The 13052-nt window shown below is 36.8% G+C and overlaps 1 protein-coding gene across 2 annotated transcripts in view; it reads right to left on the reverse strand.

Moving 5' to 3' along the window:
• The window catches only part of LOC121524738 (putative cytochrome P450 120), a 32909-nt gene extending 20827 nt beyond the window's left edge, over positions 1-12082 (reverse strand). The window contains exons 1-9 of one of the 2 annotated variants that reach the window (XM_041810225.1): positions 12014-12082; positions 9936-10109; positions 8715-8792; positions 6760-6844; positions 5682-5717; positions 5212-5351; positions 4762-4885; positions 3857-4001; positions 3505-3615 (exon numbers count right to left, since the gene is read on the reverse strand). In XM_041810225.1, the coding sequence (XP_041666159.1) occupies positions 3505-3615; positions 3857-4001; positions 4762-4885; positions 5212-5351; positions 5682-5717; positions 6760-6844; positions 8715-8792; positions 9936-9954 (738 nt within the window). In that variant the 5' untranslated portion in view covers positions 9955-10109; positions 12014-12082. Of the gene's footprint in view, positions 1-3504; positions 3616-3856; positions 4002-4761; positions 4886-5211; positions 5352-5681; positions 5718-6759; positions 6845-8714; positions 8793-9935; positions 10344-12013 lie in introns of those variants that run through there. The other variant, XM_041810224.1, reaches the window with a different exon arrangement.
• Positions 12083-13052: the final 970 nt, after the last annotated feature.

A 13052-nucleotide genomic window follows, 5' to 3' on the forward strand; every position in this document is an offset into this window, starting at 1 on the left:
TTTAAAACATCAACTATTGTATCTTCCACTCAGGTCATCTCAGTTCTTATCTCTAATTTTAAACATCATTCAAATGTCAATTCCTGCTTTACAACTTTTTAACAGATATTTATTTCCAAACTTGGTTAAAAAAAAGGTAAAAGGTTTAAAAAGGACTTCAAGAAATATTTATGAGTAGTTTTAAGTAGTTTGAAACAAACAATAAAAAATAAGCAGGGGAGACTGAAATGACACCACTTCAAGAACATGCTATAAAAAGCCCTTTGAACCAAAGTGAATGAGTGACTTTTTCTTAACACTGATGTTTGCCTCAAATGAAAACTACATTTCCATTCTAAAACAAATTTCCGGAGCTGGTTTAAGCTCTTTTGAAAGGAGCCACCTTGGGGCAAAAAGACCACATTTTCAGTTGTTGGCCTTTATATTCATCTTTTCACTTCATCCATTAGTGGTTGCACTAATGGACTGCCACAGAACATGATCACTGTTTTCTTTCCTTTTCCTCATTTTTCTCTCTCTGCTGGAGTGTAAAATGTTAAACAAATCTGCACTCTCATTCACTCTGCTCTCACAGGCAGATGCCCTTGCTGAGTTCACTTTCTCTCAGGCACACACACATTAAAACACACCCAAACTGTTGCACACATTGGTTCCACCTGGATTGAGCTTCTCCTTTTTCCACCTGATTGTGAATACTAATGCTGTCTCTCCATCTAATGCCCCACACATTTTATTAACTTGTTTCTCTCCAGAACGGGCACTTTTCTTCTAGCTGTTGTGTTTATTAATGGTTTGTCAGTACTGTTGTAATGTTTTGCTGCGGTAACTTTCACTTTGTTTGGTGGTTCTCTTGCTTACTCATTTAGTATTATTGCAATGCAAGTATTTAAATTAACTTATAATTACCCAGTTAACCTGCTCATTTGTGTTTCAGCTTTGGGCCATAACTCGATTTTTAATCTTATAATGTTTACATGGCATACTTAAATTCCTATTTGCATCATCGTAACTATACCAAGGTACTCATAATTTGTTTACAGATGTTTTTATTTTTGTGGTATAAGTCCCTGTGTCTTGCCTGCAATTGTGTTTTATCCGTGCATACTCCCATTAAAATGTAAAGATTTCATAAAACCATGGTAGGTCAGTGGACTCCAACTGCTACAACTATCAATATCAGACTTACTATTATCATTGCTATAAAAGGTAAAGTGATTATAAGAGCTGCTCAACTTCAACTGCTTTGATACCCAATATCAGTCCTCTCTAATTTACAACCATAGGCACTGATGCAACCCAGTGCTTCAAGAGATGCAGGCTTTTGAACTGCACGCTAACAACAAGATAGATGGTCCCCTCTCCTCATTAGTCTGCAGGACATTGTGTCCATGGTTTCCAAAAAGAATTTCAAATTTTGATTCATCTGACCACAGAACAGTTTACCATTTTGCCTCAGTCTATTTTCCATGAGTTTTGGCTCAGAGGAGACGGCGGCATTTTTGGATTGTGTTCACATGTGACTTCTTATTTGCACGATACAGCTTCAACTGTTGGCAGCAATATGTTGTTAATGGTTTATTCTGAATAAAATGTGTTTATGAGATTTGAAAATCATTGCATTCTGTTTTTGATTACATTTTAACATTGACCCAACTTTTTGAGAATCACGGTTATCATCATGGCTGGCAATGTTGCTATTAGAATGATCAGTACATTATGATCAGTATTATCATATATAGTAATTCCCACAAATACAACACACACTTTTGCCATTATTAGTGATACTGTAGTGAATAGTTTAACAAAGAGCATGATCTAGACCTGTTGTTGTGTCTTCAGATGACATTGGTGGTTTACAAATAAAGACTGACTGATTTAAATTAGGCTGAGGACTTATTCAGATCTCTAAAACCCAGATACATTTGCATCAAATGTCCAGGATACTTGCATTTTTGTAAATACACCGCAACTCCTGCGAATAATATCAATGTCACATGCAACAGAAACCTTTCCAATGTTTATGTGCAGCTGACAAACATCTTTGTTATTTGACTGGCATAGTTTCCAACACAAATAATCTGGTCAATTTCAATTCACATAAAAACTGTAATAAACCTTTTATTTCTTTGTTTTCAGCCATGGTATCCTTCATGGCTTAATGTTTAACAAAAAAGAATCTAATCCTTGCATTCTTAGTTCTTCCTACTTTAAAACTGTCTAAATCACACACACGCTTTGGACCTGTGTCCCATGAACCTGTCAGGAATTAGAGTGTACTGATGTTCTTCCTAGAAGTGACAAATGACTTTCCGCTTGGCTTCAGTGTCACCAGCACACACCACTCCCCCGGCTGGAACCCCACCCCCTCTCACATCCTTCCGGAGAGGAAGCGGAGCCAATCAATCCCGGGGATGGATCAATGCCTCTGATTGGGCGGTTGCATAAGGCTGTTTGATGAAGCCTCAATGATCAATGACAGCTGGAGCGGGAGGAGGCTGGGCTACTGTAAGCTACTGCCCAATTGAGGAAGTTTGCCTCTGGAAAAGATGGGTTTCTATTGGCTAGCAGTGCTGATGTCAGAGCAGAAAGGAATCATTTTATTGAATGAAAATCAATGTTGCGACAAAAACAGTCGGCTAACAGGAATAAAGATGCTGTAATGGATACAGATTTACACAACAATACAGGTCATGGACTAGAGTGTTTAACTCTGCCACAGAGGTAATATTATATTTGTAAACATTATATGCTGAAATTCCTGTAACGACATTTTCTGAACCATTTTGACACTAATAAACAAATACAGCTCACAGACAAACAGACCTCTGTTAAAGCTGATACAGAAAGCTAATAGTAGTCATTGTGACAGCATTGTAGTGTAGCTGCATTTTTGTTTAGTACATTATATATAAATCATTGAATAAACTATTAAATTTAAACGTTTCTAACACTAACCAACAGTAGCTGAGCACTCTAACGTAATATTCTGTCAGGTATTCATGTGTCTTGTCTATAACAAGTCTTTGAAATACACTGAAGAGAAGTTGAAACACTTTCAGTTGAAGTATTATATCGCCATCTAGTGGCAATGAGGTCAACATTCATGCCCAGTAGATGCAAGAGTACTCATGCTCTTCTGCAGATGACAAGTGAAAATAATGGATAAAGATGCAATTTTGACAATCACAAATCCTCAAAAGAAACAGAAAATGTGGGACTATGACACGGCTGTTAATTTCAATCCACAGGATTTAAAATAAACAGCTGATTATTAAAAAAACACTTCTAAAAGAGTAAGCATAAAGCTAACTGTTGGCTAGTCCAACATTTGCACAAATTATTTCTAAATTTGGCCATCTCTACCATGTGCTAATAAAGTGAAGAACAAAATGGTGACCACAGAGGTTAGCAGAGCATAGTGCTGTTTTTTCACATGCCCACTGATGATGAAGAATATTTAACATTAAAAAATCTGTGAAATGAAGTATCCAAATAAAGCCTTACCTGATCAGCTAATCTGCGTCCACCAATGAAAGGAGGCCAAAGTCTTTGAACCTCCAGCAAAACTCTGTGCAGGTAATCTGGGTCTGCTAAAGCTTGCCGACGTGTGCCACACTAAACACAAACAATGATTTTAGCTAACTTTATTTAAAGCAGAAAAAACTTCCTCAGCAATCTCATGGTGGTTAGTGACTGTTTTAAAGAGACACCCCTTTGATAAATAAAAAGAACCAATTCACATATGTAATATCTTTCATTTTAAAACTGAAATACCAACTCCTATCAAAGTTCTTCATTAGTCTGAGAATGCAGTGAGATAAGCATGGACCACACAGTTTGGTCTGAGTTTATGTACCTGTTCATTTCCACTGAGTGCAAGTGTGAAGGAGGTGAGCAGCGAGGCCAGAGCTTTGGGAATCAAGGCTGAAATGAACAGTAGGAGATGCTGGGAGGCACAGCTAGAGTCAGGCAGTGGCAAAGATGCAAGGGAGCCCACAAAACTACAAAGATAAGAGTAGGCAGAAAAGAGAAAGGAAATATTTGATTGAAATACCATGTTAAACAAATTATTACTATTCATAGAATAGATCATATAAACAAATCATAGCTTAAATGGTTTGATAAAGATTATAAGGTTAATCATCACTTATATTTCTGTGTGCTTAATGTATGTTTAGTGATTTTCAAATTGTGCACAAAAAAAAGAGCTGAATATACAAAATATGATGCTTGGCTAAAGTTATAAAGTTTCCATATTCATTATGAGATGCAAACCAGCCACCACTATTTTATTTACTTATTTTTTCATTGTGGAAATGAGTGTTAATGCCATGCTTTCACTTTGCAAGTTAGCTGAAATCATCACTACAGAAAAGGTTACACAGTGCCACGTGTGCTTTAAGATTTAAAGTGTTCCTGTTTCTACTGTACTCATACCAGATTTGTCTCTGAGAAGAAACTGAGGAAAGTGGATGAAGAAAGGCTGTACAAATCTGTACAAGGAACTGTATTTGTGTGTATATGTGCCATTGTCTTTGTTTAATTATATATAATAAAAAGCTGGTTATATCTAAATAATCAAAGCATGTTTAAGCAAGTGTCAATTAAGACTGGTTAATGATGGTATCCGTGAACTGAACCACTCACAAAGTAGTGTCTCATAGGAGACAGCTTTTACATGGATCCTTAAGTCTAAGATGATGTCCCTGCTCTTGCATATGACTTTAATAGACAGAGGTGCAGTGGAAAAAGCAGCTTCACCCATGTTTGTCATTTTCCAGTTTGTCTTTGATGATGTCCATCAGTTTGTCTCTGGCATCTAGAGCAGTAGAGAAACCTGACGACCATAAAGGAACCTTCACATTCACCGGAGCAGAGATCAGACCTGCAGAAAAGGAGGTGTTCAGCAAATACGAGACAAAAAAGGAGAAACACAAAAAAACAGTACCTTTGAAATTTAGTAACAAGGGAAGCGAGAGACTTTGCAATGCTGTTGAAACAACACTGACTCACTTTTTGTCTGCAGGAGAAATAAAGATTCAAAAAGATACATACCCATATTGAGACTGATTCACACAAACCCTTTTTGATACATTTTGAAAATTTCACTTACAGTCCAAGAAATAGAGGAGGATGCTAATGAAGTTCAGCAGTTGGAAGAAAAATAGGAGATGGGGTCATACTTTTTTCATCAAATTTGTGTGTACCTACCATGCCAGTGTTGGGTGCAGAGTAGCGAGATTTCCTTGTAAAGCTCAGGCTGCTCTTCTGCTCGTACATTCAGAAAAAGGCCCAACACCAACTCTGTTCCCAGATGCTTAAAGGCAGAGTACACACACTCTGGCTGGTCACTTCACACAAAAATAAAGAACACATTGAGTCTGCATTAAAAAACATGAAGTGACTTAAAAGACATCTATCAACAATCACAGACAATACAAATATACCCGCATGTACATAATTGGGTAAAAAGGAAATGAAAATGTGAAAAAAAAGGTTTAACTAAAGGGGGAAACTGAAGCCAACAACAAAAGGCATGAATTAATGATAATAATTTCTAATTGGAGATGGTAGTAATGTTTCCCCATTTTCATAGCCTGTTTTAACAAAACATGAACAAAAAGAGTTTGCCAAAAGAGAGACTTTGTTCTTTAAGTCCATGTGGTTATCTGAAGTGTTACCTGATAGTGAGATCCTTCAGACAGCGCTCACAAACACTGCAGAGACCAACAAAAACAGACACATTAGTCTCCAACAAGATTGAAGTGATTAGTACATGTTCAAACAGAGTAGTCTGTATTTGGGCTGAACAATTCATGAAAATAATCAAATTGCCATTTTTTCCCCCAATTTTGTGATTGTGATTTAATATGCAATTATTTTTAGGTTCCTCATCCTATATATCTTTCAATGAATACAAGGATTAATCATTCTTTATTATAACCTACATAATATAAGATAGAATATACCAGGGGCAAAACAAATTAAAACAAATATCTAATTGTGATATTTTTGGCTCATATTGCAAATTTGATATCAATTGGTATATGGAAGGGATGGTCATTTTTATGTCATCTCATTTTCAATAAGAAAAACATGTACATAAGTAAAGCAGGAATTTTTATTCTAAAAAAGAACTTGAACATTGCATAATGTGCATAAAATATCTGCTACGAAAAAAAACCCCATTAAACTAGTGTTTTGACACATTTCAAGTTTAAGAAATATTGCAATTTTTGCAGTTTGTAAATTGTAGCAGGCCATATTGCCATTTAATATAATTTTCAATTAACTGCCCAACCCTAGTTTGTATTTGATATTACATCATTTAGATCATCAAAGTGTACACTGAATATTTATCACATGGATTTTCACATGGAAGTTCAATAGTTTGACAGGCTGTACTTTTTTTCTAGAAGAATCCTCCAAAGGGACAGACACTGGATATGCTCTGTCATAACCAGAATTCCCAACAGATATGCTGTATTTCAGTTAGACTGTTTGTTATTCATTATGGATAGATGAACAAACTTTAAAAACTTTTGAAACTTATAATTTGTGTCCTAAATGTCCCCAGCACCATAATGGGCATCAATAAAATAAGAGGCTTTAAGCATAGCTTAAGTAAATATGAGAAGAAACTCATGTTAACCTCCAGGTCATCAATACAATTGAAATCAGTTTCAAAGGTACATAAAACAGCTACATATGACAAGAGTCAACAGTGTAAGGCCATTCCAACAACATTTATTTTGTTACCTGTTTATGTAATCTTTTGATGATTCCAAACAGCTTCCTGTGAACAGGCTGGTGAGAGACAGACGGAGAAGACATGCCTCCTCCCCTAAAACAAACAAGTTGTTATTAGCCCACACTTGCAGAGTCAATAAATATACAATTTAAACTAAATAAGGATATTTACTGTATCTGACTATAATTCATAAGTGGCTGCTTTTTGGAAACTGTCTCCTGTGTTTTTACTTTATAAAACACACCTATTGACGTTTTTTTTAAATAAAAGTGGTGGTAAAGTAGCACAGCACTAATTACTTTACTGAATTTTCACTTTCATTGAGCATAAAATTAACTGTCAACAGGAATTTGGTCTCAAAATGGTTAGTGTTCATCCGGCAATAAAGACTGATGGTTGTATCACGTTACACCTTACGCAGCACTGCCCATTTGTCCTCTTCTGAATCAAATGAACTTTATTCGTTCTTCTGGTTTAGTTGGATAGTTTTACAAACCACAGAGATCAGTGACAGTGAGGATGCATGCAAGAAAGGCCTGAAATGAGCTGTGATAATGATGGAAAGAGGAACCATGTTCTGAGCTTCTCTCCATAGCTACTTTGCTTTTTTTCGTAGTCAATAAATGTGTTACTTTTTGTTTAAGAAAGTGCCACATTGCAGTTTTGTTCAGGAGCTTACTACATGAGTCTTCACAGTCATATTTGTAATACTATCACAGCTCTCCTCTAAGGCTATTAAGTGATTAAAACTTTAAATATGGAAAGTCTGATGCCATGGTAAAGTTAGCCACCAGGTACTGCACTAGGCAACTTAATGCTGCAGTGTTTAGATCAGGACAAACCATAGAAGCTGTTTTTAAATTTTATTAAGCTCTAAGTCTTCTAAAACAAAAAGCGAGAATGGTCACCTCATGTTTTTTTAACTATAGGTACGAGATCACTTGATTTGATGCCTTTTTTAATAAATGGACAAATCATGTGACTCAATTAAAGATTGTCAAAATATTGAGTTACATTGTTTTACTTTAGGTGACCCAGTGCGGGTCTAATCATGTCGAAATTTTTTTGGTAATCTGCTCCGCAAAAGTTGCAGCTATCAATACTATCATAAGCTATTATTATTATTATTATCCCTCTAATTTGAAATATTGCACACTGGTGTACTTATTGGCACCTTAGATCTACTCTCATTCTAACTCTGAAGTAAATAAACTTCAAATGATTAAATCTTTAATGTCACATTTATTTGATCTTTGTTATTTAAATTAGAGTCCCCATCTAGGACCAGAAACCTTTGATGTGCCTAATTGGCAGTGTCCTCATCTGGGAAACTGGTTTCTCATTAACACAGTGAAAAATAAACATTTGACTGTTTTGTGTGTTTTAATGAGAAAGTGCTTGAGCCACTGCCTTATACTCTAAGTATCTATGCCCTTCAGTGGCAAATTCAAATTACAGGGGGCTTTAGCAAAGCTAGTGGATTCAAGTTAATGTCACTATTACAATGATACAAATGTATTTGTATTCCCCCACCTTTATAACATGCTGTGCATGGATAATTTTCTTTCATTCATATTAAGAACAATTACTAAAGTGAGTGTACTTCCACTTTAAATAAAAAGCAATTCCAAAATGATGCAATACAGAAGCCCACAAGTTCTGGGAAAGACCAAGGTCAATACTGCTGCACCAAACCAATACTTTTGTATTGGATGAATCCACTAGTTAGTTATCTATCCAATCTGTTTTAGTCAAAATTTAAGAAAAAGGAGTCTAAAATCATACTAAGTTGTCCATCATAGAAAAATGAAACTCCTTTAACATGAAAACCATTATCAAGATCAATGGCCAATAATTTGGGCTAACCATCGAACATATGTAGATATGTATGATATCCACACACTGTTTTAGAAGCTTAATTGCATTTGTGGAGTTGTGTTTATGTACAAGTGGGCATTTTTACCATTAGTGGTGACAATAGTGTCACCATACATGTTGGTCATCAAGTCCGTTGGATCCTTCAGAAACACATTGGTCTTCTCTGAAACACATAAAGTAAACTTTATCATAAAAAATGCACATTTGGTGTGCAAACAAATGCACAGTATTGAGGTTGTTGTGGTTTGATTCTATATATGCTATTTGTAGTCTATAAACCAGAAAGCAAAGCAGGAACAAAAGAGGTATTTAGGTTGAGGCAAAAAGTGTAACAGAATCACAATCTATAACAATATACAAGAACATGAAAATGATCTTAACTCCCCTTAAAATGGACTGGAAGGATTTTAATAGGCCTGGTAAAGTACATGGAACTTTATCACATTCTCAGCTGTACAGTGAAATATATGAATCATGCATATTTGGATGAGTTGAAGGAAGAAATAGAACATGCTCATAACATATCTTAGTCATGGTACTACAACTCATGTTTATTGAATTTCCCAATCAGCAACATCCCTCTGTAAAGTCTGCTCAAACACTCCAACAATAATAAACATTTTGCTTTTTTTATGCTGAATTCAGTTGAGCTCAAACAATCTTCAAGTCTGTATGTTGTTACCACATGTAGACATAGAGACTTCTTCCTAAATTCCCAGCTGCTTTCTTGAATATAAGCAACCTATGCACTACAGTGGAAAAATGAAATGTCCTAGTTTAATATTTCACACGTTTAAATGCGTCATCTTCTGGCTTTTTCAAGTGCAGTCTAACAAACAATTTACTACTAATGAAAAATCGTCAAAGTAGCTCCCTCCTCTTTGTAGCACCATCACGAGTCTCTCCCATGACGGATCAGACTAATCCCGGGATGGTTTTACCCCATACACGGAAGAATTTTTGTTTTTGTTCCATTCTGACTCATTGTCTTGAGGCTGAGGAGAAAGGGTCACGTTGAGCTCACAGGCATCTTAATACACCAATTTCCTTGTAGCCTAAACGGTACATCTCTGTGGTGCAAAAAATATTATGTAGCCTACCATTGAGGAAAAAGTTTCAAAACAATAACCATAACGCAATGTTATTCTTTCACATTTCACCTCTGGAATTTTTTATGACCTTGTAATTTTTTTCCGGTTAAAACACATTTTCCCCTTCACATTAACACAGTAGTGCTCACCTGTAGCATGCGCATTACAGGCTAACAAACGTTGGCGCGTGCACATACAGAGTACATAAAACCTACCGCACAGGAGCTCCCTCATCCCCTGCACTGAGCAGATGAAGGCGGTCGGTCTGTTCAAAAGACGGCACTGAAACACTCTGCTGCGGTGTTTCTCGATTCTCTGCCGGCAGAAGCTCACCGGGTCCCGGTAAAACTCCAGTGACTTGTCCCCGAGCACCGACACACCTGCATTTCCTGGTAGATTAGACATTCAGAGCAGAAGTGGAACACGTTAGCCAAGTTCTTCTCTTCTCCAAGTTGAAAGGTGAATTCACTCAAGATGTTAACGACGCACTGCTCAACAACAGTGACTGTAAACTTAATTAAAACGATGTCCTGATTCGGAGTAAATCCAGTTATCATCGCCTATAAATCATTCTAATTCGCGTGGCACTACAGGAACGACCTGCGTATCAAATTACTGCTATCTCGCTGTTGGCACTGTTTTCTCTGAGGTAACCTAAACTATCCAGCTGCACAGTGAGTGAAGCGTTCAGGTGCAATCCGTAATTCAAGACTTCATGTAACTAATGCGGTTCTTACACCTGCAGTGTTACTTATTCAGGCACTTTAATGACATATCCTTCGGTGGCTATGTCATTAAAACTTTAGCGAAAGGATAGGTTGTCTAATGGGTTGTGTTTCGCGTGGTATTATTACACCACTTCGGTATTGTGCTTGTACTCCAGTGGCTTAATACGTAAGTACGAGGACATGCTCAACGCAACCTACTTTTGGTAATTCCTGCTTTGTAGCTTTTAATTCCTTCTGTCCTGCTTCCATCTCCTCGACTGATGTTATATTATTTTACCTTAAAAGACAATAAGAGCCCATTTAGCCACTCCGTCTCAGAAGTTTTCAAAAATTTATAAATAAAAAGAACTGAAAAATAAGTCTTAGTCCATCAACAAGAGCCAATAGTCTGGAAGGCCTGCCATTTACAGGTGCATCTCAATAAATTAGAATATCATAAAAAAAAGTTGATGAATGCCAGTAATTCAATTCAAAGAGTGAAACTCATATATTATATAGATTCATAACACGAAGACTGATATATTTCAAGTTTGTTATTTCTTTTGATTTTGATGAGTATGGCTTATAGCTTATCAAACCCCAAAATTCAGTAAATTTGATTATTACTTAAAACCATTAAAAAAGGATTTTTAACACAGAAATGTTGGACTCCTGAAAATAATGAACATGTACAGCACTCAATACTCGGCTGGGGCCTTTTGCATGAACTACTGCAGCATTGCGTCGTGGCATGGAGGCGATCAGTCAGTGGCACTGCTGAGATGTTATGATAGCCCAGGCTGCTCTGATAATGGCCTTAGCTCTTCTGCGTTGTTGGGTCTGGTGTCTCACATCTTCCTTTTCTCAATACCCCATAGATTCTCTATGGGATTTAGGTCAGGTGAGTTTGCTGGCCAATCAAACATACCATGGTCCTTAAACCCAGTATTGATACTTTTAGCAGTGTGGGCAGGTGCTAAGTCCAGCTGGAAAATGAAATCAGCATCTCCATAAAGCTGGTCAGCAGAGAGAAGCATGATGTGCTCTAAAACTTCTGAAAGATGGCTGCTAAACCTTGAAATAAAACACAGTGGACCAACACCAGCAGATGACATGACTCCCCAAACCATCACTGACTGTGGGAACTACACTGGACCTCAAGCAACTTCAGTGCCTCTCCTCTCTTCTTCCAAACTCTGGGACCTTGACTTCCAAATGAATCATTTGAAAAGAGGACTTTGGACCACTGAGCAACAGTCCAGTCCTTTTTGTCCTTCACCCAGGCAAGACTCCTCTGATGTTGTCTCTGGTTCAAGAATGGCTTGACACAAGGAATGAGACAGTTGTAGCCCATGTCCTGGATCCGTCTGTGTGTGGTTGCTCTTGAAGCACTGACTCCACCTGCAGTCCACTTCTTGTGAAGCTCTCCCAAAATCTTGAATGGGCTTCGGTTCACAATCCTCACAAGGTTGTGGTTATCACTGTTGCCTGTGCGCCTTCTTACCACATTTTTTCCTCCCTTTCAACTTTCCATTAATGTGCTTGGATACAGCACTCTGTGAACAACCAGCTTCTTTAGCAATTACCTTTTGTGTCATTCCTTTTGCAGGGTGTCGAAGATCATTTGGACATATGTCAAGTCTGCAGTCTTCCCCATGTGTAGGCTACAGATCCAGACTGAGAGACCATCTAAAGGCTCAGGAAACCTTTGCAGGTGTTTTGAGTTAATTAGTTGATTCGAATGTGACACCATGAGTCTCCAATATTGACCTTTTTCACAATGTTCTAATTTTCTGAGATAGTGAAATTTGGATTTTCATGATCTGTAAGCCATAATCATCAAAATTAAAAGAAATAAACACTTGAAATATGTCATTCTCCATGTAGTGAATCTATATAATGTATGAGTTTTACTTTATGGATTGAATTACAGAAATAAATAATCCTTTTGATGATATTCTAATTTATTGGGATGCACCTGTAGCTACCACCCTACAGGTCTTATGTATTCTCAACCTGTTTTTCCTTTATAGGCCTAAAAACTAAGTGACAGTTAATATATAGTTAAAACAAAGTTAGACACAGCTCACGGGTACACAAGTCTTACTCCTGTGACAGGATTGACAATTTTACAGTTCTTGCTAGTCAAATATTGTGAGGTGAACTGTCTGAATTAGTTTGATACTTACTCTTAGCAGTTTATTAGTAATATATTTGAAAAGCCATATTTGAACAAGATTGTTTAGCTTTATGGGCTGTCCTGTTAATTAAGTTTCCACCAATCTGGCCTGATCAAATTCAAAACAACAGGCTGCTGAATTGCAGTCTCTGCATAGCCATAATTTCTTTATTTGTTCCGGTGAATGGGGCTGCTTTAATATAGCCTTTAACAGACTTTTTTTTTTTTTTTTTTTTTTAATACCAATTAGCTGTTTAAAAGTGCAACTTGGTTTCTTCCTCTATTGTGTCAAGCAACAAAATACTTATACCTAGACGTTTTCAAATGTACGTCGCTTTGGAGAAAAGCGTCTGCTAAATGACATTGTAACATTGTAACGTTTCAGTCAATCTGTTTTTAACATTTCAAGCGTTGAAATATGACTATTGCACAGATTGAGATTCTGC

This window comes from Cheilinus undulatus, linkage group 17 (assembly GCF_018320785.1).
Source record: "Cheilinus undulatus linkage group 17, ASM1832078v1, whole genome shotgun sequence".
NCBI classification, from domain to species: Eukaryota; Metazoa; Chordata; class Actinopteri; order Labriformes; family Labridae; genus Cheilinus; species Cheilinus undulatus.